This window comes from Engystomops pustulosus, chromosome 8 (assembly GCF_040894005.1).
Source record: "Engystomops pustulosus chromosome 8, aEngPut4.maternal, whole genome shotgun sequence".
Lineage (NCBI taxonomy): Eukaryota > Metazoa > Chordata > Amphibia > Anura > Leptodactylidae > Engystomops > Engystomops pustulosus.
The window spans coordinates 30999224-31026291 of NC_092418.1; the positions used below are offsets into that span (position 1 = coordinate 30999224).

General features: G+C 43.8%; 1 protein-coding gene across 1 annotated transcript; it reads right to left on the minus strand.

The window, feature by feature from the left end:
- Positions 1-248: 248 nt before the first annotated feature.
- On the minus strand, positions 249-27068 carry LOC140075056 (acyl-coenzyme A synthetase ACSM3, mitochondrial-like). Its single transcript, XM_072120529.1, has 14 exons — positions 26949-27068; positions 26229-26452; positions 25941-26151; positions 24827-25031; positions 24608-24751; positions 11814-11970; positions 9889-9968; positions 5749-5872; positions 5534-5614; positions 5080-5181; positions 4203-4330; positions 3071-3170; positions 1524-1643; positions 249-1436 (listed from the first exon to the last, which is right to left on the minus strand). Exons 2-14 carry the CDS (start codon positions 26430-26432, stop codon positions 1350-1352), a joined length of 1743 nt encoding a protein of 580 aa, XP_071976630.1. The 5' UTR covers positions 26433-26452; positions 26949-27068; the 3' UTR covers positions 249-1349.

Below are 27068 nucleotides of genomic sequence, written 5' to 3' on the forward strand. Positions count from 1 at the left end.
CCACTCCTCTCACAAAAAGGTTTTCCTTCTTGAGACTATTTACTCTATTTTGTGTAAGTGGGCATATTAAGGATTTTTGTTACGTTTGGGTTGCCTCTTAAAAACTGTACTTGCCTTTCACTGCGATATGTTTTCGTGACCTCATGTATGTTACAATTACTATCACATTGTAGTTTTAGTGGCTGGTAATGAGAGATTGTCACGCTGGTCATGTTATAATAATGCTTCAATCATCAGTATAACTTTATTGTACCATCATTACACAATTGTACAGTTGAATAACTGTTTACTGTGGGGGCGTTGGATTATTAGATGTTGCCATTAAGATTACAAAATTACAAATTGAGTTTCTGAACTAATTATGTCAAGCAAATACAAGTCGGAGCCTCTCCTAATTTTTCTTCCTTATTTTCTCTTCCCTTCTTTTAACCTTTGAATGTTTTTTTGCCAACTCTGGGCATATCACTTATACCTTGTAAGATCAGAAATTGTACTTGTAATGCAGGTTTCAGAAACAAAACATTAGTCATCAGAAAATAACACAATCAGCATAACACAGACGGGGATGGGGGGGGGGGGAGTGTAGGTTCCTTTCTCATTATTCTGTGTACCCTAGGATCTAAATCTTGGATCCATAAGGGTGATACTTCTATGAATTTTTGAAGTCTTTGAAAAGGTTTTCAATCCAAAATTGTGGTGATGGTGACGAGTTGCTTGTAGTGTAGATTTGTTACATCATGGTGACCATTGAGAGCAGAAGAAGAGTGAAGACATCGGGTGATACCTTGTTGAGGCTAATTGTTAGGATTGTATACATACATGAGGTATAGTGATTCCTTGTAATGTCTTTACTCTATACCAGTGGTGGCGAACCTATGGCACGGGTGCCAGAGGCGGCACTCAGAGCACTTTCTGTGGGCACCCTGGCCATCTCCCCACCACACCAGACAGGACAAGAATCTTCCTGCAATTCCAAGCAACTTAAAAGATGCTGCTTTCAGTCATATATTAAAGTGATACTTACTTTGCTACTTGGGAATGTAGGAAGAGGGAGAATGAGTAGACAGGGCCGAATTATCTTTGGAGGAACTTCTGCTGGCCCCACAATTCTCTGAGTACAGAGGGACACTGGAAAGAAGCTAAAATGATGCAAATTTTTCATCTTGTCCTCAGGAGGCCAATATGATCGAATGTTGTTGAGGAACAGTAAGCAATAAGTTAATGCTTTAATTTTTGGTTGGCACCTCGTGATAAATAAGGGGGGTTTTGGCTTGCAGTTTGGGCACTCGGCCGCTAAAAGGTTCGCCATCACTGCTCTATACTATCTATATTACTTTTGCTTGTTATTTTTAGGCTTTCCCCCATTCCCTGTTTCTCAGTTCATTCCTCCGGATCTTCCCGCTGACTGTCTTTGGCAGTTCCTCCACAAATTCAATCTATTATAATTGAGAACACAAAGAATAAGTCAGTACATGTTCCAGCAGATTCTTGTGAGAAGTTTTTTGTTCACTGAGGATACAGACCTTTCTCGGGTATTTGTAAGGAGCTGTGACTTTCTGGACATGTTCTTGTAGTTCTTTAGTCAGCGCCTCCTGGTCGTGTCCAGTGTATGTAGGGGACAGGACCACAAAGGCTTTTACCACCTGTGCAGTAACACATGGCACAATGATGTTTATGAAGGTTACTTTTACAACCATATGGAGGTTACATTCGTATAAACATTTGCTTAAAGCTTTTGTGACCTCCCAATTTTTTTTTTTTTTTTTTCTTTTCATTAGTGCCCAAAACATTAACATTTTTCTGTTGCTGTCAATTTATGAGGGGTTGATGTTTGCAGGACCTGTTGCATTTATGAATGGCCCAATATTTATGGTATTTACCATAATCCTGCAGAATAACTATAATTTAAGGGGTCTTCCAAGAATAAGCATAATTCATATTCAAATGGGTCAATAAAATATAAGCCAATATGTAATTAGCGTTATTAAAGGAAACCTACCACTTAGAATGGCAGGGGTAAGCTGTAAGTACCGAGCACCAGCTCAGGGTGAGCTGGTGCCGGTACTTACTTTCGTTAGTGTTATAAACAGCGGTATCGCGGTTTTAACACTTTTTAAACTTTAGAGCAGAAGACGCTTTGGCGCTGCGTGCGCACGATCGTGCGCGCGCCTCCATAGGAAATAGCGGAGATGTTGCGCGCGCACGGTCGCGTGCAGCGCCGAAGCCCCTTCTGCTCTAAAGTTTAAAAAGTGTTAAAACCGCGATACCGCGGTTTATAACACTAACGAAAGTAAGTACCGGCACCAGCTCACCCTGAGCTGGTGCTCGGTACTTACAGCTTACCGCTACCATTCTCACTGGTAGGTTTCCTTTAAGATTTTGCTTTCCTTTTGCAGAAAAATGTTGTGGACATAAACTATAATGAAGAATAAAAATGCTACTGGCCCTTCAATCAGTCCTGTGACTTTGTCCCTGTGGAGGAGACACAGGACAGAAGATGGACGCTGGTCACATGTCCACATTACATGTCCTTCACCTGCCTGGGCAGATCATGTGATCAGCACTAAGTTTGGCTGTAGTTGGTTGGTTGCAGTGCATCCAGTATGGCCAGTGTTGTGGTGAGACATCATTACTGTGGTAACAGATCATCACTTAGGCAGCGCATAAGAGGGAGGAGCTGTTACTGAGAACTGAGACCTCATGGGAGTTGTAGTTGTAGATGTTGGCCATATTGGATATAACTCTGCCTACTTTAGAAATTTTGTGAATCATTTTATTTAAGCTCTGTTTTGTGATTAATAATATTGAGTTTTGTATTCATTTATTTATATTATTATGGGTTTTTGTATCAGACGTTCATATTGCAGAATACCCCTTTGTTTTGGGCTCTTGGAATGTTTTTGCCAGGAACATGGTCCGTTTGATGCTCAGTCCAAAGCCACTATAAAGTGAATGGCACTGTGCATGTTCTGTGCAGGCCTCTGCAATGATGTGATACTGAATACCTTTAAGAGGGATAGGTCCTCAATAAGATAATCCTGAAGTACCTTAAATAACCAACATACTTTACCTCTCCTCTGATTGGGTCAGGACTGCTGATCACTGCACACTCTACAACAGCAGGATGCTCCATTAAGGAGCTCTCTATTTCAAAGGGTCCAATCCGATATCTATAAAGGAAATGGAGACATTTGGGGAGATTTATCAGAAGTGTCTGAGGTAAAACTGTTCTAGTTGCCCATGGAAACCATTCAGAGCTAAGCTTTAATTAAAAAAAAAAAGCTGTGGGAAAATTAAAGCTGAGCTCTAAGTGGTTGCCATGGGCAACTACAACAGTCATGCTCTCAGACACTTCTGATAAATCCCCCCCAATATTTATATTATAAAAGTCTGTATGCAAACTACCATTTTACAGTTTTTTTATATACCAAGAATGGGTATATAGAACTATATGGGTACATATCATACCCAAACTATGTAATGTGTCTATGCCTTGTTTTACATTATTTTATTGTGCATTATACACATACACAGGGGTGTTTTTCCTATATAATCATGTTCTTCTGCTGCACATGGATTTTCTATAGTTCTGCTATATGGTATTCCCGTGTCTATGATCCTGTAACATGGAAGGAATGCAGAAACAAAGGTATAATTTGGTCTATTATACAACGCTAAATGCAAAAGTTCTGCCATGAGGAAATAAACTATATTATTACAATAATGATGTGTAATGTTTTGTGTAATGATGTGTGATGCTATTGACTAATATAGATATAATTTACCAATGGGTGTTATTATACAAACACTGGTGGCCATTACCCGGCTGTACAAATAACTAGAGGCATGTCCAGGTGGAGTCTAGTAAATAATAGTAAAACATGAGTGTAAGTGCTGGCCTATAACATTAGGGTAAGTGCACCACTGATGCCAGCGCATGTGTAAAGCTCTTGGTGAAGATAAGGGCACTACATATCGCTTCATGATGCATCCATCCAATACATGATGCATGTGCAATAGGCTTCAAGTTTCAGGATGGGACAGAGATGCGATAAATATGTTTGAGACCCTAATCCTAAGGTATGGTGGTCTGATGATCCAAACTAGCCTGAAATATTTGAAATGTTGAGCTCCTTCTAATTGCTATGAATAAGGTTTCCTTTTGGGACATAATATCCCTGCTATCTATTGCTTATATTTACCCAGAAGATAAAATAACATCATCTGATCTTCCAATAAACCAGAAATAGCCATCTTTATCTCTGGTGGCTCGGTCTCCAGTAAGATAAAAGTTTCCTCTTTGGGATGAGGCTGTTTTCTCTGGGTCGCCCTATTGTCAGTAGACATTACATAGCAGATGTGAGATGGTTTGTTTCCTGAACTATGCTCAATATTCTACCAAAAACCATAAAGGCTAAATTATAACTTATATGTGCTGAAAATTAAAAACAGGTAGGTGAAATGCTAACAGAAGAACCCTTTAAAGTACATCTACCGCTAGGATCAAAGATTATAAACCAAGCAAACTTAGGTTCCACTCTTCTTTAAGCTTCCTATGCCCCTTTTTAAATAAAAAAGGCTTTTAAAATTATGCAAATGATCCTAAGGATCATGATTACCACCCAGAGCCCCTCAGACTAATTTGCATAATTTTGAAAGCCTTTTTTTGTAAAAAAAACAGGGCATAAGAAGCGTAGAGAAGAGCAGATTCTGTCAGAGGAGGGGGGGGGGCACACACCAGTGTAAATGTGCTTGGTTTATAATCCTTTATCCTGGCGGTAGATATCCTTTAAGAGGATTTAACAACCCTATAAAGTTCTAATTATTACTATTATTCTAATTTTTAACGAACAAATTTTATATTTCCCTAGTGCAAAGGAAAATTAAGCTACTTGCTTAAAACAACCTTTACATAAAAAGGCCAAATTGTTTTATTAATGCAGCTCCGTACTCATGGCAACAGACAACAAAAAAGTCTGTGTAGTCAGATTTTTTTCATTCGTCTCTTTCTTCATGCATCATTCGTATATTTAGATTCCCTGGCGTCAAACCTGGACTTATACATAAAAAGAAGCTTACCACGTATTGAGTAAAAAGAAAAAAGGGTCTTTGAGGTGCTACTCGAATTCCAATATTACCTTCCTGGTTTGGGGGTAATACATTGCCCTCAGCATCAACTATCTACAATCAAAAATATAGAATGATATTGCATAGATACATTTCAGGTTAGCGTATTATCAACATATTGGAAATTACAAATGTGGTAAATCTCGTATTGACATTTGACATTGCATTGCAATATGGGGTTTGCTGTATCTGTAGTTTTATTACATCTAAATTTTGTGTTTACTTTGAATGAAACCTGTTGAAATCAACATGTCTATGAAGATGATACCAGCCCTGGGCTTCATAGATTATATTATTTACATGTAATAGACATGATATGGTTGAAGTCTGTCATAAGAAAGAAGAGACTTTGCTGATCTAGCCCTAGAATATCGGGTGTTCACACTACTTGGATAGGTAGAGGTACCTGGACATCATAGCAAGGAGAAGCCTTTCCCATGGAGCCAGGTTTTATTGTCATTCCTTTAAATGTTCCACATATCAGATCCTAGATAATAATGGAAGTCGTTAGCTGAGTCCATTCCTCTGAAGCATTAAAGTATAAGACCTTATTCACACTTGAATGCCATATAACATCTAACCATCTAGAATTAATTTAACTTCTGCCCAGTAGCAACTTACAGTCTCGGTTTGGCCGTAACCTTCGTAAATGTCCAGCCCTGTGTTCTCCTTCCATTGCTCTATCACTTGCGGGTTCATAGGTTCCCCAGAGCTCACACAATGCTGTAGACTCTTGAATTTGCTGCTTTAAAAAAAATTATTGTAGTCACTGCTGTATTTAGAGGCATGACTGAGTCTAAAATCTATATCTATATTCTTCATGGTACACGTGGGAAGCTCCTACCTCCTAGGCCCAGGAGTGACTATGCCATCTGCACCCTCCCAAATACATGCTTAGCTATGTAAGGGAAGTAGTTAAAACAGACTATCCTGCTCTATTCATCTAAAAGGACATCTACCACCACATTTAGGGGTGGTAGACTGTCACCAAAAGCATGCACATTACCTTAATTGGGAGTCCTCCTGGCACATCTTCTACCCCGAAATATCCAATTTATGATTTTATGGAAATAATAATAATAATAATAATAATACTTTATTATCCCAAACGGGAACTTAAAGTGTCACCTCCGCAGTACATAAAATTGACAAGACATCACATATATATACTCACATAAAAACATGGTCACATAGGAACACATATATCATAAAACAGAATAAAAACACTAATACACATAGATATAAATAGATTCCACCGACTATGCAATACATAGTTACGTAAATAGATTATAAAAATAGCAAAATAATACCTATTTCCAGTAGGCGCATTTTTAAAACATTCCTATTTTACCCCTTATTGAGTTATTTGATAGCTCAAGAGCGGCTGGTATAAACGTCTTTTTAAATCTCTCCGACCTGCAACGCAAGAGAATAAAACGGGAGCTGAAACCACTAAGCTGTGCTTGCAGCACACCATACATTGGATGGGCACTATTATTTCTAATTTTTTCCAATTTCCTTAATATCCCGCACTGTACAAGCTCCTCCCATCTGTCAAATTGCAGACCTACTATCGAGGAGGCTTTCTTAATTATTTTATCCATCTTTTGACAATCCCTACTAGAAATACAGTTGCCCCAAGCCACTAGGGCAAATGCAAATGCACTGACCATAACCGTATTATAAAAACCGACCATCATAGTCCTTGGGATGTCAAATGCCCTTAGTCTGCGTAAAAAGAATAGATTACTATTAGCGCGTCTAGAGACCTTGTCAATATGCTCATGCCAGCTTAATTTATTATCAATGATTACGCCCAAGAATTTATAGCTCCCAACCTGCTCCACTTCTGTCCCTGCTATAGTGAGCGGTTTCGGCATAACACCCCTTTTCCTCGAAAAATCTATAACCAATTCTTTCGTCTTATTCACGTTTAACACGAGACCATTTGAGCTACACCATTCTGTAAATGTATTCACTGATTCTCGGTAGTCACTGTCTTCCCCCTCTGTGATACAGCCCACCATTACCGAATCATCCGAGTATTTCTGAAGAAAACAGGCCGGATCATTTTTCCTAAAATCAGAGGTGTACAAAATAAACAAGAAGGGAGCTAAGACAGTGGCCGGTGGCACATGCGCGAGGTTAGACAGCAGTGTGGTGTCACCGGCTGTCTGCAGCTCTTGTGGATGGCCTTCCTGGGGGGAATATCAATGTGGGGGCATGCACAAATTATCTTCAGACAGAACCAGGAGGTGCTCGGCTATTGGAGCAGTGAGAACCTCTAGCTGATTTCCATATAGTTATAAAGTTAATATTTCGGGGTAGCAGATGTGCCGGAAAGTGCCAGGACGACTCACAATTAACCCCTAAGGTAACAAGCATGCATTTGGTGAAAGTCTAGCACCCCTAAATGTGGTGGTAGATGTCCTTTAAAGGGAATCTGTCATCAGGAGCCCTTTTTCTGGCTCCCCCATGTAACCATAGAGAATGGTGTACACATTGCTTATTATTTTCATAATAAAACTGTAACAAAGATAAGTTAGATAAAAAATTACCTTTCTGTATGCAGTGTCTCTAGTCCCCTGGGCATGGCCAGTGAGGAGTGGGGTAGATATGTATGGCATCCTGAGGCGGGAGGAAATATGGGGGACATGGGAGTTTTTTGTTTTATTGAAAATCAATGCATGACAGCGCTGTTTTCTGAGGGTATGGGAGAATCCAATTGGCCACTCCCAGGGGACTAGGGACACAACTCTGGATACAGAAAGGTAAACTTTCATACCTTATCTTTTTTTCCGGAAAAAGCCAGAATAAGGGTCTTCTGATGAAAGGTTCCCTTTAATGGACGAAGCATCATGCATGTATACTCCTTGGACCCACTACACAAAATTATTCTATTTTCCAAAAAAGCAAATAGAAAAAGGCATATGGTGATCGCTTACCTTGAACACACCCGTAGTGGACCGCACGGAAAAACCAGCTGATCACAAAAAATACTATTATGGAAACATCATGAAAAATAGCAGGGGTACTTCAGACGGGAAGGCTAAAGAAAGGAGGAGCGCCTTTTGCAATGTGTCTTGAACTGAAATCGTGAGTTTTTTCTCAAACAGACTGCCTGACAAACAACTCACGTTTTGAGTTTGAAACACGTCACGGAAGGCGGCTCCTTTCTTAAGCCTTCCTGTCTGATGTACCTGCGATTTTTAATGATGTTTCAATAAAAGTTTTTTTTTTTTTAAGATAGGACGCTGGAATTTCGTTCATTTTCATATTCTATTCTCCATCAACCCCTACAGAATGAATTGATCAGCTTTTAAATTAGCCCAATGCCGGATGCTCTCCGACACCATATATCCTGCCAGTCCGACACCATATACACTGCTACTGCATTAAAAGTCTAAGGGAGTGCAGAATGTGTCACTGTACTCAGTCCCAACATAGCTCTTATAAAGATATAAAAACTTCAAAAATCTGACGAAAGTGTGGTCCATGAACCCTTTGTAAATAAGCCCTTGTGACTGTGGTAATCTTTTTTTTTTTTTTTATTCATGACCTTCCTTCTAAAAATCAACTTTCTAAAATAAATTCTGTTGTTAGAACCCCTTATTAGAACAGGCTGTTACATTCTAAAGAAGCGCTTCTCTCCTCCCACTGTGTGCTCACTGCTGCCAGTATTATACAAAGTGCAGGGGGATGGGTGAGACTGAGAAGTTCTGCACAGTGTAACAACAGCTTGTGAAGCCAGAGCATACATTTCTGTAACACACGCATAGCCTTCAGGCTTAATACGATCATTTTAAAATGTTTAATTTAGAAGGAAGGAGGCCATAGGTAAGAAATATTAGAAGATTACCACAGTCATGGTGTCTGGATCAATGAGTAAGTTTCCCTGGTTTATCATGCTCGATGGAAGATTTCCTTTTAAGTTCATTTTTATCTTTTTTTTTTTTTTTTTATGTTTTAAAGGTTGTTTAACCTCTTAACACTCAGTCCGATAAAGTTATAACCATATAAACTGACAAAGCTTTCTAAACATCCAAGACAGGGCTAATCAACCTGAGCTGGATCACTCATAAACAGCAGCTGGGGGATGGTGCAGCAATTTATTATTCTGCCTGGCAGGGAGAACAATGATTGCGTCATCCTCTGGTGCAGCCTCAGAAGCGACCGAGCTTCATTATCATAATTTTATAATTGCTTTTTCAGCAAAACCACTCACAAGGATCAAACAAGATATGTTCTATGGGTCCTCCTGAACGTATTTAAAATTAACGGGGAAAGGCTACTGAAATCACAATTAATAAGGGCAGCTGCATATTCATTACTGGGGTTTCTGTGTTAGGGTGTGTTCACACACGGCTTTCAGGGTGCGTTCACACGTGGCAGTAACACATGCGTTTTCTATTGCATCAGCACTTGGAGATTTGCCTAATCTTACTTAGCTGTTAACAATGCATTTACGCATTAGGACAGATTTTGATAGCTGAAGTCCAAACACAGATGTGTACTGGGCCTTCCTGCTGATGGAACTTATCCCATAAATCCCATGGGATCCAAAGCTAGGACAAGATCTTTACATAGACCTGAAGAATTGTAATGCAGGACCTGAACAGATCTGATTATATGACTTTGAGGCCTATTACCTGCCACCTAAAAAGCTGTAAATCTAATATTAATTTTAGTATGAGATATCTGTATTATTTCATGAACTAACAGTTTCATGCTACGTCATTTGGTGGTATAATGTGTACTGACCTTGTAAAGTCGCATAATACCAGCATACGATAGGCGGTTGGAGGTGAACAAAATACAGTGATTGGGTAATTGGTCAATGTCTACAATAATACAGAAAATATAATTCAGGAAATTAGTAACCCATCATTTATTACACAATGTACACATTTTTATGTATGGCTAGACTCTAGACTCACTTTGGCTAGACTTTGTACCAAAAAATATGCATAATTTGGGGCAACAGATTTATCAAGGCTTTATTAAGGCGGGTGTTGTCGAACTCTGCAGTGTCTGAGATGGCAGCCGATTAATTCGTTCTCACAATAATGGGTAACAGTAATTGGTTATAACTTTGGAACGCTTTAACATTGAGATTGAGAGGTGATTTTGAGACTGTTTTCTTGTGACACATCTTACTTCATACTAATTGAACAATTTAAGGGGTAAGTTTTGTGTTTCGTTCTAAAAAAAAAGGAAAATTTGGGAAGAATTCAGAAAAATTCTTTATTTTCTTTTTTTTTTTTTTACAAATAAAGAAGATTTACATAAATTTACATACATATATTTTTGCGGCAAGGGATCCTAGATATCTGTGTGGACAATGTACACATAAGTGGAATAAGGTGACATAGTATTTCTAAACCCTAAATCCTAAACATGTTAGGTATCGCTGTGTCCCAAAATCTCCAATCTATGAAAATTTAATAACAATTATTCCCGGCATTTAACCCCGTAACAGAAAATAGAACCATTTTGAAAAATATAAAAAATTCTATAAAGTCCTAAAAATGGTAGCATTGAAGACCTCATCAAAAGTCACATAAAATTACACCACCCACAGTTCAGTACACAGAGTTATGAAAAAGTGATTAGCTCCATAAGCTAATTTTTTTGTACAGGAGGTTTTAATTTTTGTAAATGTATGAAGACGTTATAAAACCTATACCAATATGGTATCCTGTGATCGCACCAACCCAAATAATTCAGCAGACATGTAATTTGGGGAGCATAGCGAAAGTAATAAAATCCAAGCCCACAAGATTATAGCGCAAATGCGGTTTTGCACCAATTTCACTGCATTTGGAATTTTTTCCCGCTTCCCAATACATCACATAGAATATTAAATACCGTCACTATGAAGTGCAATTTGTTACGCTGAAAACAAGCCCTCACACAGCTCTTTACATGGAAAAATAAAAAAAGTTATAGGTTTTTGAAGGTGGGGAATGAAAAATGAAAACACAAAAACAAAAAAGGGCCTCGGCAGGAAGGGATTAAGGCATTTACTGAGCGCCCCAAATGACTTGTCTACTTTATTCTTTGGGTTGGTACAATCACGCAGATACCAAATTTATAGGTTTTATAGTGTTTTCATACATCGCATATATTACAACATGCAATGTTGACAAATGCAGTGTTGACAACAATGTCATTAGCCAGTCCCTACCAGATTTTAATAAACATTTTGAATTCAGATAACGCTTTTTAAGTCTTTAATGAAAAGTTTTATATCAGTATTGTGTATCGTGATACTTTTCCAGATATTGTACCACACTTAAAATTTTGGGATCGGTGCAATCTTAGCTGTGATAACACAGCCCGACACTGGCAATTAAAAAGGCGGTGCACCAGAAGAAGTACCATTAATGGCCACCATAAAAACACAATACAATGGTCATTATGGGGTTAATTTATACGGAATTAAACTACGGTACAAAGAAAGGAGAGTAACATTGTTCTTGGTGTAGAAATAAAACACTGCACAGCTGCCTGCCGGATACAGCAAGAGACTTCGGCCTCTTCATGTATCCGGTTGCGCCAGAGGAGCAACAACTTTATAAAACGCTGGCGCATGAGCATTGACTTATGATAAATAACCCTCTATGTTCTGTAAAGCTTTATAACATTTTATAATGTTCATCTATATATCCATAGCGATATATTACCTTCAAGACTACAGTTTGGTCAAATCGTGGCATATAGTGAGCAAAAACAGATGAACCTTGAATCCAGGGGCAAAAAATACAACTCCATGCAGACTTTACCCAACCTGGGTCTGATATATTCCAAATCATGTCTGAAGGGGTTAAATCCAGCCAGTACCTGTAGAAAACATTCACGTTTAACATAAAATTGGAAATTCCCATTATAATTTCATGTTTTTTGGTTAATAGACACCCTGCACACTTTACAGGAAAACTGCACATAGTGGAGTTTCCACTGTTTTTGATAAATGTAGGCCAATGATCCTGAGGTAAAAGTTGGAGAAGATAATAAGAACAAGGGCTACAGATGTAAGAGAAGAGAATTTCATCTACTAGAGAAGAATAGAAAGATAAATGTGCGAAGAAATAATCTCTGTTAAAATAAGAAAGAGATGGTAAGGGAAGGAGTCAGTCAGTGAAGCTGAGGTACACGACATTCATGAGGTAAAAGTCAGACAAGACTAAAGTAAAGATAACCAATACTTCATGAGGAGTAAGAGACAAAGGTTTCAGCCAACCTTCCAATAGAAATCAGAGATATAGGGGCACATTTACTTACCCGGTCCCTGCGCGTTCCCCGATCCGGAGTGTCCGACGAGAATGAACTCTGCCGCAATTCACGTAGATCGTGCATGCGATTTTCTGCATGTGTAGCTTCCCCAATCAGGTCTTCCGGAGTTCACCTTCTTCTTCCCGGTGTATGCAAGTGCTTGATCTTGCGACACAAGTTTAGAATTAAATCCCGCGGTTTGTCCGAATCAGTCAGATCGTCCGACAGCCTCGTCCCCGATTTGTGTCGCTTGAAAGCCGGGACCGCTGCGCCAAAATCCAATCGCATGCGACACAATGCCCTTCTAAATCCCTGTCCCTGCTGGGCGATCCCCGAAAAGTCGGAAAACCTGACAGAAATGTGGCCACGAGACCCTTAGTAAATAAGCCCCATAATTTCCTTTACTGAGAGAGATATCTGCTGAGAGAGATACAGATGTGTAACCGTGAGGTATAGAACTGATATACCACCATTTCTGACTAAATATATACTCTTTCAAAGAAATATTTATTAGTTTAAAGTAAATTTATTATTCTGTTGGCCTAAGTTGTTGTCATTTAAAGTGGCCAAGACATTGAAATAAAAGAAAAATAATTATTATATCCTGTGACTCGTTATTTATAATCGAAGGTCTTCATACACGTTATTATCTTTATCTGCATTTTATGGGTAATGCTATAATATTTCTCAGTGAGGCCACAGTTACGAAATGTGGGGCTACTAAGAGAAAAATATAAGTATGAAAATTCATATTATGTGTCTGGTCAACTCCAGGGATATATAGGACCCTGATGTTTAACATAGGTTCTTTGTGCACAAATTTATACAGACAATTCCGGGTTACAAACAAGATAGGTTTCATGGGTTTGTACTTAAGTTGAATTTGTATGCAAGTCGGAACTGTATATATTATAATTGTAACTCCACACAAAAGAAATTTTTGTCCCAGTGACAATTGGATTTTTTTTTTTTTGCTGCAATGGGACCAAGGATTATCAATAAAACCTCATTACCGACAACTTACAGCTGATCATTGCAGCCTGGGAGTAAAGTAAAGCAATCAGAGATCTTCACCAGAAGTCACAATGGGCAGAGGGGTCCGTCTGAAACTAGGGGTCGTCTGCAAGTTGGTTGGGTAGGGTAAGTAGGGGACCACCTGTATCCATAATGGGATCCCCACCTATTTACAAGTAGTTATGAAACCAACATCTTCTTATGTGGCAGGTTTTGGGCATTAGGAACTGGTTGCTGATGAGCCCTCATTTACAATTGCAACATCCCCCACCGGGGCCTAACCTTTCAGGGGAGGCCTGGAGACAGCCGGGACCCGCGGTACCTGAGTGGCTGGCGGTTGCGGCCTAAGCACGCTTGTGTCACGGTGCTTGGTACGGGGGAACCGGAGGGCTGTCCTACAGCCTGGCAGGTCTCCAGCAGGGTGGTGTTGGCAAGAAAAGATGAGGGAGAGGCTGCTATAGCGGATCTCCCTGGGGCAACCCCTTAATGTCCCGAGTGTGAGTCTCTGGGTGATGGACAGGGTGCCGGTGATGAAGGCAGCCGTATTAGCAGGGACCAGACGGAGACAGAAGTTGAAGAAAACAACTTACAGTTCTTTATTTGAACCGGCAGGAACCGCAGCAACGTGCCTTTAACAGGTAGATGGAGTGCTGAGATGTGAGTTGGAGGGAGCCTCAGGAGATAGTTCACCAGCCTGGATGTAGAGGGCAGGCTGGGAGGCAGCTGTGTCCTGGTAGGAAGCTTCAGCTTGTCCTGTAGGGCTTCAGGTATCACCTTTAAAGGTAAGATGATACCCCTTTTCCTCACTACACTAACTCTAGTCTTATGCTCCACTCTTCAGAGGCAGGGGCTAGGCTCTTCCTGCTCTGGTATGGGCTAGACAGAGATTACTCTCACTCACTTACTGATCTCTAGGATTCTCCACTAGAATAATCATCCAGAACATTCCTGGCCAGAGGTTTTATTACCTCCCTTTGGTCAGGTGGTGGCTGCTCCTCCAATCACATCTCAGCTTACAGAGCACAGGATGTAACACATATCATTGGACAACAGCATCTTGCATCATACAAAATACTTAACCTCTGCCTTGCCAGGCAGGATTCACCACTGCAATACCCCTTTGTCCTATCAGAACCATGTAGTGTGATGTGGGTATATGCAGGTGGGACGTATTCGCAAGCACTACCTCGCCATTGCATCGGCGAGGGTGTTGCATACCCCGGGGGCAATTGAAAGAGCCGCCCTCGGCTCGACTACAGATGTTTTGGGGCACAGAGGGGGCTAAGGGCACTTCTGGGAAGTGCAGGCTATGTGAGGTGTAGGGACAAACCGCCCATGGTCCTGGAGACAGGCACCTGGGTTGGTGTCGGACTGAGACAAAAACATATAGCTGTATGACAGTTGGTCGCTGACGCCATTAAACCGAACTGTACAGTAGGAAAGGTGTGGTGTCATGTCCTGTAATCCACTCCTTGCACCAAGGCCTGTATATTTGTTGTATCAACACTTCTTCCCTGGCGGCAATTATATAGTGTATATATGCATACATTGGCATATGTGACACAATAAAACATTGTACTACATAGAGACGGTCCGACACAGCCACACTACAACCTGAAAAGCCTATGAAAGGGTTAATGCAGACTACTGGCAGATATGACAGTGTGCAACAGGTTAGCAAAATCACATTGGCTTAGGAGCCCAATGGGTACACATCTTGAACGTTACAAACGTTACAGAGGTGGATAGGCTACTCAGAGTAGCACGGTAGTAAATGTCTCTTTTCCTGCAAAGGAAAGGCATAAAAAGTGCAAACAGAATGTCCGTACCTAAAAGGAAGGCATTAAGTGCAAAATAGTAGTCAATGGCCACTTTTCCCTTGTAGTATCTGGCAAAAGTCTCTCAGAAGGTCTCTAATGACAAAGTCCATCTTCTGGGTACAGCCCTTGATGTGGGGGAAAAGTGCAATGAAGAAGCAAAGGGTCTCCTCTATGGGTAGAGGGACAGGGTCCTTTGAAGAAATCTCTGCTGTGGCAGAGGAAGGGTGCTATCATAGCACAGGCCAATAATCAGTTCAAGGTATGTCTCTTGACTGAGATAAATAGGGGTGAGAGTCTCAGGAAAGTCTCTGGCTCTTTGGGGTAAGGACAGAAATATACAATATGTACATAGTACAGTACCTGAAGCGGGCTACAGCCCTTCAGGGGTTACTCTCCTCATCGTCGTCCTCTGATTCAGGCGCTGGAGTCGGAGTCTCAGCTGGCTCTGATGTTTCAGGGGTTGCAGACAGTGGAGCCGGATCATCCTCCACAGGCAGCAGTATTGGAGACGGCGGTGGGGATGATGGTCTCTCCGAGGTACCTCTTACTGGAGTGGAAACAAAACAGAATTGAGGCACAGTCACAAGTTCCAAGAAACTGGGGGTAGGCGAACACAAGGAGGTCTGTAAGTTGGGGGTCGAGGTGAGAGGTGTAGACATAGGGGCAAAAGGACGAAGACATCTCTTCAGCCGGTTCCTATGTACCCGGAGTGGTGGACGGTCTCCTCTTGAAATCTCGTAGACTTCAGGGGAGAGACTGTCCCTAACTAGGTATGGCTCACGCTCCCAACGCCCATCTAGCTTACTGGTAGGATGGTTGTTGCGCAGCCACACTCGATCTCCTGGGGCAAAAGGCTCAGCACAGGCATTACGATCGAAGTCCCTTTTTTGTTTCTCTCGGGCCTCTTCCAACCGCAGATCCACAACTTCTCTGGCATCCGCCAGGCGCCTCTGGTGTTCGTGAACCCAGTCAGTCTGAGGGAGTAAAGACTGGGAATCAGGGGACTCCATGTCCCAGGTCATATCAGCAGGGAGATGGCCGTGTCTCCCGAACATCAGATAATACGGGGTGTATCCTGTGGAGCAATGAGTGGTATTGTTGTACAGGTACACTAATTCGGGCAATAGTTTTGGCCAGTCAGCCCTTTTTGCAGGGGTCAGAGTCCTCAGCATATCGATTAGAGTCTGATTCATCTTTTCACACAGCCCGTTGCCTTGGGGATGATAAGCTGTGGTCCTCAGCTTCTTGCAGCCATATAGGGTGCACAGCTCCTGGAAGACTTGGGACTCAAATGCTGTTCCTTGGTCTGTAAGGATCTGGTCCGGACAGCCATAGGGGAGGATGAAGCTCTTCCACAGGGCCGCTGCGGTAGTCCTTGCAGACAGATCTCTGACAGGTACTGCAACCACAAATTTGGTATAGTGGTCGATGATCGTAAGAGCATAACTGTGACCGGATCTGCTGGGCTCCAACTTCACGTGGTCCAATGCCAGGATCTCCAAGGGCCGTTGGCTCACAATGGGACGGAGAGGGGCCCTTTGGTTGTGTCGCTCTCCTCGAGCGATGGCGCAGGCCGGGCATTCTCGACACCAGGCTTCAATGTCGGACTTCATGTTGACCCAGAAGAATCGCCTTCGGAGGGTGGCTTCAGTCTTCTGAGCGCCAAAGTGTCCGGACTGGTCATGGTACATTTCCAGCACTATTTTGGCATCCCTCCTGGGAATCACAATCTGGTACAGCCGGTCATAAGTGATAGGGTCCAGAGTTCTTCTCTTTAGCAGACCCTGGTGCATGCTCAGAGTCTTTCTCTGGCGCCACAATTGAGACAGTTCTCCATCAGCTCTTCTGCGCCGGATTCTTTCAGGCACTCGCCCACTAGAGAGATAGTCCATTACTTCTCCTATGGCACGGCTATCAGCCTGAAGACTCATCCAGAGGTCCTTTTCCGCAGGGGGCTCTGACTCTTCTTGAGGAGTAGCTGGCGCTGCCTCTGTCGGTAGGGAGTAAACTCTCTGGGCATCTTGACGCACAAACCGGGCATAGAACGCTGGCATCTCGACATCTTCCCACTGAGCATCCGTGGAGGGTCCCTCCCACTGGTCAGGGAGACGGGACAGAGCGTCGGCGTTGTCATTGGTCTTACCAGCCCGGTACTTGATGGTAAAGCTGAAATTGGCAAGTCTGGAGGCCCACCGTTGTTCCAGTGCTCCAAGACGTGCGGTGTTCAGATGCGCCAAAGGATTATTGTCTGTGAAGACAGTGAAAGATGATGCAGCTAGATAGTCCTTGAACTTTTCGGTCACAGCCCAGACTAACGCCAGAAACTCCAACTTGAAGGAACTATAGTTCTGGTCGTTTTGCTCCGGTTCTCGGAGGGAACGGCTGGCGTAGGCTATGACCCTTTCAGTTCCATTTTGGAGCTGGGATAATACCGCCCCTAGACCTTGCTTGCTGGCATCAGTGTATAGGGTGAAAGGCAGACTATAGTCTGGATATCCCAACACCGGAGGTTCAGTCAGCCGTTGCTTGAGCATCTGGAAGGCAGCTTCTCGTTCGGCCGTCCACTCAATGGATACTCGGGAACGTTGGCTCTCTTTTGGCAGGCCCCTTAGAAGCTCTTGCAGGGGAGCCGTCAGCTGGGCAAACTTCGGGATGAAACGCCTGTAATAACTGGCAAATCCCAGGAAGCTTTTGATGTCCCGTACGGTGGATGGGGTAGGCCAGTCGTAAACAGCTGCAATCTTCTCTGGATCTGGCTCAATTCCATGAGCGCTCACCACATGTCCCAGGTACTTGACGCTAGGTTGTAGCAGGTGGCACTTGGATGGCTTGACCTTCAACCCATGTTGGGTCAGGATTTGGAAGACTTCAGCCAGATGGTGGAGGTGGTCTTCATAAGTCTTGGAGTAGATGATAATGTCGTCCAAATATAGCAGGACGGTCTCGAAGTTGCGATGACCCAAACATCTCTCCATCAGCCGTTGAAATGTGCCTGGGGCGTTGCATAGCCCAAACGGCATGTTGTTGAACTCGAACAAGCCCATTGGGGTGGTGAAAGCCGTCTTCTCTCTGTCTTCTGGTGCCATGGCCACTTGCCAGTAGCCACTGGTCAGGTCCAGGGTAGAGAAGTAGGCAGCTGACCCTAGGGCTGCGAGGGATTCCTCGATTCGAGGCAGAGGATAGGCGTCCTTGTGGGTGATATTGTTGATCTTCCTATAGTCAACACAGAATCGAAGGGTTCCATCCTTCTTCTTCACAAGGACCAGCGGGGCAGCCCATGGGCTGTGACTCTCCCGGATAACGTTGGCTGTCTTCATCTCTTGTACCAGCTTCTTCACCTCTTGGTAGCGGGCTGGAGGTATGGGCCGGTATCGTTCCTTGATAGGAGGATGAGAGCCAGTAGGGATGGTGTGTTGGATCAGAGTAGTCTGCCCAAAATCCAGTGGGTGTTTGCTGAAGGCCCGGTGGTGCTTCATGACGACATCCAGGACACCTTGTACTTGGTCTGCAGGAGTAAAATCGTCGTCTCCAATATTGAGCTCAAGCCACCAGGATTGCTCGGCAGGCTCATCTTCAGCACCTTGCTTCACTTCCAACTGTTGGGAGGCAGACAGAGAGGTTTCCACCAAGTCTTCAGGATGGACACTGAAGAGAGTGGCTACGGCTTGATACTTTCTCAGGTCCACTGGGGAGTCTCCCACATTTAGTAGTCGAATGGGTACTTGTCCTCGGGATACCGTGACTAGGCTCCTGGCGGCTAGAATGGGCAGGTCTTCATCAGCTGGTAGAGGTTCTACTATCGCCTGGTAGTCTTGACCTTGAACGCCCATGCAGGCTCGACACCATACTAACGTCTCAGTCCCAGGTTGAAGGCGGACAGGTTGGGGATCCTTGATCCGGGCTCTGCAGATTTCTCCATTAGGGCCAGCAAACTTCTGTTGCGCCGCAAGAACCTGCATAGTCTCCTGAATTACCTTCCGGGAACCGTTGGGCACTGTCGGCAGGGAGTCGTGGAGAGCCTTCAGCACTTCAGGGTAGCAGTTGCGGAGGACATTGGTACCCAGTACCAGGGAGAAGTTACCGTTTTCGGGCACTCGGGTCACCACTACGCCCTGTCTGGTTAACTCAGTGTCTCCAATGGTTAGCGTGGGCTCCCAGTAGCCGCGGATGGGTACGGGTTTTCCGTTCGTAGCAATAATGTTCAAGTAAGCCTTGGGAGGCTGGATTAAGGATGCTTTTCCTCGGCATTTCTCGAAGGCAGCACTCCGGAGGGTGGTCACTTGAGAGCCGGTATCAATTAAGGCCGGTAGGGTAACTCCGTTGATGGTTACATGAACCATGGGGCGAGTCCCCACGAACCTGGGCATCCAGTTAGCATCTCGGGGACTTACAAGTTCTTCCCTTGGAGGTCGTCCCTTAGCTCCAAGGGTTTGTCGTTTAACTGACGACAATCATTCTCTTCATGCCCATATTTATGGCAGTAGCTGCACCGCTGGCGGGGTTTCCTCTGACTCCAGGTGCTTAACGACTTCGCTTCTTTTGGGCGCTGTTTAGTCGGAGATTCACGAGGAGTAGCTGACCGTACCGGGTTCTCTGGAGGTTTCCTCTTCATAGCAGAGACAGTTACTTCCAACTGGGTCAACCGATCAAGGATTTGATGCAGGGTGTCCGGCAGATTAGGGACCGGTCCTGTTATGCCAGTAACTTCCAAAGTCGCAGGAGTAGGTGATGCTGACTGCGTGGGATGGCAAGCGAGAGCAGATTCTTCCATTTCTACGGATTCAGGCTCTTTCTGCGGTCCAGTAGGTGATCGGTCTCCTAATATGTCAATGGCAATTTCCTTAAACTCAAGGAAGGAGGCCTGGGCATGTTGAGAAGAGATGATCTTTAGTTGACACCTTTGATTTCTATCAACAAGTCCATTGATAAATTGTTCCCTTAAGGTTTGGTCAGAGGTTTCAGCGTCTTTGGGCTCAAGGCAGGTGATGGCCTTCCATGTCTCCTGTAGGGAGAGGGCAAAGTCTCGGAGGGACTCTTGGGGCTTCTGTCTTTTCCCGAAGAATTTCTGCTTCAACTCGGAGACAGTACACTTGTCAAAGGTGTTACGTAGCCTATCAAGAATCTGGACCACATTCTGACACTGTTCTCGGGGCCAGGACTTGACTTCCCGGAGAGCGGGTCCTTTCAACTGCCCGATGAGGATGCCCACTTTCTGTTCCTCTGTGAATGGGAGCAAGGCGAAGGTGGCTAACAACTTGTCCCTGAATTCAGGGAGAGTATGTGATTCTCCCTCGTAGTAGGGTAACCAGGGGGCCCCCAGATAGTAGGGCATAGTCAAAGGCATCATGGTGGGAGTCCCAGGGACACTAGCTGTAGCAGGGCTGAAGGGACTCTCTGGAGGACTTAACATGCTCCGGTACCCTGAGGAGGGACCAGGGGATGGGACTTGCGCCAGTCCCGTATCTTCGTCCTGGGCAGACATGACTGGCCTAGCTGAGGGAAGCCTGTAGGGTTACACAATGTCCGTTGCTATGGGCGATGGCTAGAATGGGACGTGGGCACTTTAAGACACAGTCACTATTCCCTGGGAGGTGAGCCAATAACCTAGCATCGGAAACAATCTCTACCCCCCTTTAACTTCCCCAGCGGTACTCACTCAGGATCAGCCGCGGTGACAGGACAGCTTCGGTGCATGAAGGTCTCTGTTCCCGATGTCCGGCAGGCAGCAGGGGCTCGGTGATGCTCAGCGGTGTTCTCCTCCAGGGGCAGGACACGTGCGCCGGAACTCCGGATGAGGCGCACACTGCTGGCAGGCTTCAGGCGCGGCCTGCGCCGAAATCCAAGATGGCCGATTAACCCTCTTCGTTGCCGGACGCACACGCTCCAGCTCCTCCTCCACTGTGCTTCGCGCCACTCGCGCAGGGGGCGGAGCCTAATGACGCCTCTGGAGTTCCCGCCAGTGAAGATTTGGCGGGCTTGAAATACTTGCTGCGCCACACGCCTCTGAGGTAAATGCTTCAGGCGCAGCAGCGCCGGATGTAGCAGAGCTGACACAGTTCTTGCAGGAATTAACCTCTTGAGTGCTGGAGCGGCGCTCGACAGCACATGGCAGCAGTATAAAGTTCAATGTAGAAACACACAAATACTTGGGCCTAAACCCGGATGGCATCAGGGTTAGGCAGCACAGTCTTTTTCTTAATAAAGTACAGTCTTTAGTGCCAGGATAAGGCACAGAAGTATATATCCTGTGTTCGTGACGCCACTTGCAACATCCCCCACCGGGGCCTAACCTTTCAGGGGAGGCCTGGAGACAGCCGGGACCCGCGGTACCTGAGTGGCTGGCGGTTGCGGCCTAAGCACGCTTGTGTCACGGTGCTTGGTACGGGGGAACCGGAGGGCTGTCCTACAGCCTGGCAGGTCTCCAGCAGGGTGGTGTTGGCAAGAAAAGATGAGGGAGAGGCTGCTATAGCGGATCTCCCTGGGGCAACCCCTTAATGTCCCGAGTGTGAGTCTCTGGGTGATGGACAGGGTGCCGGTGATGAAGGCAGCCGTATTAGCAGGGACCAGACGGAGACAGAAGTTGAAGAAAACAACTTACAGTTCTTTATTTGAACCGGCAGGAACCGCAGCAACGTGCCTTTAACAGGTAGATGGAGTGCTGAGATGTGAGTTGGAGGGAGCCTCAGGAGATAGTTCACCAGCCTGGATGTAGAGGGCAGGCTGGGAGGCAGCTGTGTCCTGGTAGGAAGCTTCAGCTTGTCCTGTAGGGCTTCAGGTATCACCTTTAAAGGTAAGATGATACCCCTTTTCCTCACTACACTAACTCTAGTCTTATGCTCCACTCTTCAGAGGCAGGGGCTAGGCTCTTCCTGCTCTGGTATGGGCTAGACAGAGATTACTCTCACTCACTTACTGATCTCTAGGATTCTCCACTAGAATAATCATCCAGAACATTCCTGGCCAGAGGTTTTATTACCTCCCTTTGGTCAGGTGGTGGCTGCTCCTCCAATCACATCTCAGCTTACAGAGCACAGGATGTAACACATATCATTGGACAACAGCATCTTGCATCATACAAAATACTTAACCTCTGCCTTGCCAGGCAGGATTCACCACTGCAATACCCCTTTGTCCTATCAGAACCATGTAGTGTGATGTGGGTATATGCAGGTGGGACGTATTCGCAAGCACTACCTCGCCATTGCATCGGCGAGGGTGTTGCACAATCACAATGGGTCTGACCAGATGCGTAGCCCAATCGTTTGTATCTTCCCCATGTTTAGTTGGGTTTAATGTTCTTCATTCTATTTTTAAAAAGAATTTATTTATGCATTTAGGATAAAGAATAATTCAATAAACCAAAAGGGTGTTTTCCATTTTGTGCTATGTGCAAAAGTATACAAAAGAGAAACAACAGATGAAAGAGAATCAGAAGCAACTAAAGCAAGGCCCCCAAAGCTACAGAGAGCTTATAAAACCAATGAACAATGAGACGAGATTAAAACCACACTCACACATCCACGCATCCACACCTCCACCACAATCCCACCAGACATATGATGTAAAATTAGCCAGCTGCATCTGAGGTCTCCAACCATTCTGAGCAGATTTTGTCAAACATACAGGGACACTTCCACCTCTCATGTAGGATTTGAAAAAGGGGAATATAGCTGCTGACTTGGTTCAACTATCTCTGCAGCCCTTGTTTATATGGATCCTTCTAAGCCATTACAATATAGTTATGGCACAACAGTAAAAATCTAAAAAATATTTTTTCATGGTGACCCTGAATCACTTTCCAGATGACAAACCAAGCAATCATCCCTGTGAGGTGAGAAGTCTAGGAATCTCAAATTGTGAATGAAAAAATGAGAGAACTTCAGAACAGAAAGGGGGGAACACAAACATAATGGAGACATGTTGTCACTGCAGCCATAGATCTGACACATGTATCTCCATGCTACACTATCTAACAGGCATAAAATATATGTAATGCAGAAACCATGATTAAACAAGGGATCTCTGGCACTAAGCACCAAGGCAAAAGAAGAAAGTACCACCTCCTTCTAGTTATCTAACGACAGGTCAGGGATATCAGTACAATACTTGCTGCGTGCCCTATCACAGAGCCTGGACACAGTAGGTTGAAATAAGGCGTGAGGGGCTGAGGAGACAGGGATAAAATTGAGCATATACAGCATTGTATAACTGAAAATAGGAGAATTGTACACTTTTCAGAACCTCAAACTGCTTACCAAGATCAGACACGGACAACATATGCAAAATCCTAACCTGTTGATGTAGGGGTAGCTGGATTACCCTGGTACATGAGTAACTGGCTGAAGAGTGGCCAAGCATTAGACTGGTCATGGGTAGCTGGATCCAAGTGAACAGGCTTCTTCCACAACAGGCAGGGCCAGCGAGGGGATGCAGGAAGAGGGGGAGGCCGCAAAAAGATGCATGGTTCCCCTTGGGGCACTCCCAGTATACATGGGATCCTGGCATCCCCAGGTAGATGGTAAAGGTAGATCTCTCTGGAACTTCAGCCAAAGGGAGTATTAATAAACTTCCACTCTGGGAGGGGTTCCAGGCATCCATCCAATAGCAGAGCCTGGTACAGATCAGGATTAACATTGTGCTACATTAAAATGTCATCAATAATAACTTTAACCCTTTCCCTCAGACAGATAGGAAACACAGCTGCAAAACCAGGAGTGGGCAGTATAATGTGTCAAATACCAACAAATAAATCCCTGAAGATAGCTAGTTATCCTGTAGATCAGGCTCTCAGTATCATATAGGAATTTAAAGGGAGCAGGTTTTGTTCTTAATGAGTAGGCCATTACACATTCAAGAACCTGAAACACATGATTGACTTAAGAACCTGACTCCAGCTCTCGCCCACCTACCAGAAGAAGGAAAAGACTGTTGATGAGGAAAGTGGGGATTATCCAAAAGAGGAGCTTGAGGAGAAAAGGAGAGCACCTGTCCCTGGGCCAGAATCACATGAGAATGCCTTCAAACCTGGGCCACTGTATAACTAGAAACAGGGCAATACAGGAACCTACACAAAGTACTACTAAGGATAGAATCCCATGAGGATGCCCTGCCAGCGCTATAGCTGCATTACTCATATCGAGGTCCAGGCACCAGAAAGCATGCACGAGCTGTGACGCTAAATAGTAGAAGTAGAGATTTAAGCTGCCTATGAAGTAAAGTAAGGCGAATATTAGGTAAAACTCCACCATAGATGTTCTTCATTCTAATCCTGGCCCAGCTTTGCCTGCTGAATGGCAATTGAGGAGCATCAACCTGTAAAATAGCTTTAATACAACCTTTGCAGTCGATTTCTTCCACATATAGTTACTTACTTTCCAGGAATAGTCAGACCAAGCCCGTGACTGCAGTGACTGTGTTCCACCATTTTTGGAAAACCTGTAGTCCCGCTAGTGAAGTAAATAGCCATTGGGTCTGTACTCCTTGTCCTAATACATGTGTGGTTGTCATCAGCTGTCCTAGAATAAAGGTATATGTACTATTATTACATGTCATGATCACTGACTGTATCATCACATTATGATGGAACATACGTATACAGCTCCTGAAAGCTCAGCCATCCTTCTCTCGTTCCAGTCACAGTCATTTTGGTTTTCAGTAATGGAGCCTGGTTGGAGATGGAGTCTATAGCGGGGGCCAGTTCTTGGCTAGTGATGATGCACTTTGCTTCTGATTTTTGTAGCCTGTGTAGAATATCCTTTGCAGTAAGTTGCGTTGTCCCAGGAATTATAACTATACCTGAGAAGTAAATGTCAGAAATGTTGCCTAGAGCAATGGTCAAAGCTGGATAAAAAAAATGCACTTAACTTTTGACTCATTTTATACAGAATTGTAATAGCTTAGGGTCCATTTTCAAATAATAACTTAGGGGTGGTTCTGGTTAGTAATTTTGATAATGTATCCTTGGAATTAGTCTTCAATATCATATTGTGGGTGTCCCACTCAAGACTTTACCGAATAAGTTTATTCCAGCATTCCTGGGAATAGAATCAACTCAGTGAATAGCGGGTGGAGAAGTTTAGTGATCACTTATCTATGTTCATTTGAAGAGAACATGTTATACATCAACAATGGGGCACAATCACCAAATCATGTGGCTTGTGATTTAGATAGCATGATATTGATGACATTTAGACAATAGGGCTCATTTACTAAGGGTCCTAATATTTCCGTTTTGCGCTGAATTGCCCCGGGTTTTTGGCGCACGCGACCCGATTGTGGCGTGTCGGCGTGAAAGCGGCAGAAATCGGGGGCGTGGCCGTTGGAAAACCCAACGGATTCGCAAAAAACGCAGAACTTTAAAAACAAATTGTGTCGCACTCACATGCACCAGAAAGAAGAAGGTGAACTCCGGCGGACCTCGGTGCATCAGCAACACATGCAGGAACTCGGACGCACAACCTTAGTGAATCCCGGCAGACCCGAATCCTCGTCGGACAACGCACCGCGGGATCGTGTCAGGACCAAGTAAATCTTCCCCAATAGGTCTACTTGCTTAAAACAGCAAATGTTATTGTATTATTTGCTAAAATATATGCACTTAATAAGTGGTGAGGGTCTCTCTCTAAGGAAAACAGACACCAGACATGTGGCTCGTAGTTTAGATTTGCAGGATCCTGTTGACATCTTCCCTTAAGAACTACTTACCTGCTCTAATACATGCTACATTGAGCAACCACCACTCAGGTATCCGAGGAAGAATCACAATAACCCTGTCTCCTGGTTTCAGGTCACAAGCATCAGAGAGAACATTCGCCACTTTCCGGGAGTGAAATCCCAACTCATCAAAGCTCCATTTCACCTCCTTCCCTTCCCCATTTATCCACCACAGAGCAGGGCTGGGCTTCTTACTGCCATCCTGGGAAATATCATCATCGTTATTATATATAACTTCTATATCATCATTATATCACACGTCTTGTTACAGATTATTACCTTTTCAGCCGCCGTCCATTTGTCTAAGATGTCACTAGCAAAATTGAAGTTTTCTGGGACATGCAGTTTGTAATTCCTCCTTATATCTTCATAATCTGAGAAGTTCTGCGGGGAGTAAAATGTTTGGCCCTTGCTGATGAATCTTGCACAGATCCGTGGGGTAATATGGTTGGTGAAGTGTTTGACTTTAAGAAGAATTTTCATGGTAGGCGTAGTTTAGATCTCTGGACAAGAAGAAATTTCTTTTAAAACACTGTGGACACGGGGAAGATTTATCAGAAGTGTTTGAAAGTAGCTGTTCTAACTTCCCATGGAAACCAATCAGAATTCAGGTTTTATGTTATAAACAGGGGTGAGAAAATAAAAAGGAAAGCTCTGATTGGTTGCCAGAGTCAATTAGAATACTTCTGCTTTCAGACACTTCTGATAAATCTCCCCCAAACTTCTTCAACCCTGCACTTGCATAGCTCAAGACAAACATTTTGAGGCTTGCATAGATGATGTGTTTGATCATCCTTGATAGTTGTGTTGTAGACTGAGTTTAATCAGATAACTTCAAATTCACTCATATCAATAATTAAAAAAAAGCAGATTACCATCAATAACATGACAAAGATCCTCACATCACAGAGAGCCCTTGGCATTCATCCCCACTGACCAAAGCTTTCCCTATAAAAGGGATGTCGTACTCCATCAGGAGAATACATAAGCAATACTCACAGTATGTGAAGTAGAAGCATCAACAACAATAGATATTTGCTTCCCTATTCTGGATGTATGTGAATTCTGTGGAACACCACAAGAGCCGGAGGACTAGAGAAATAAGCTGGATCTGGTGGA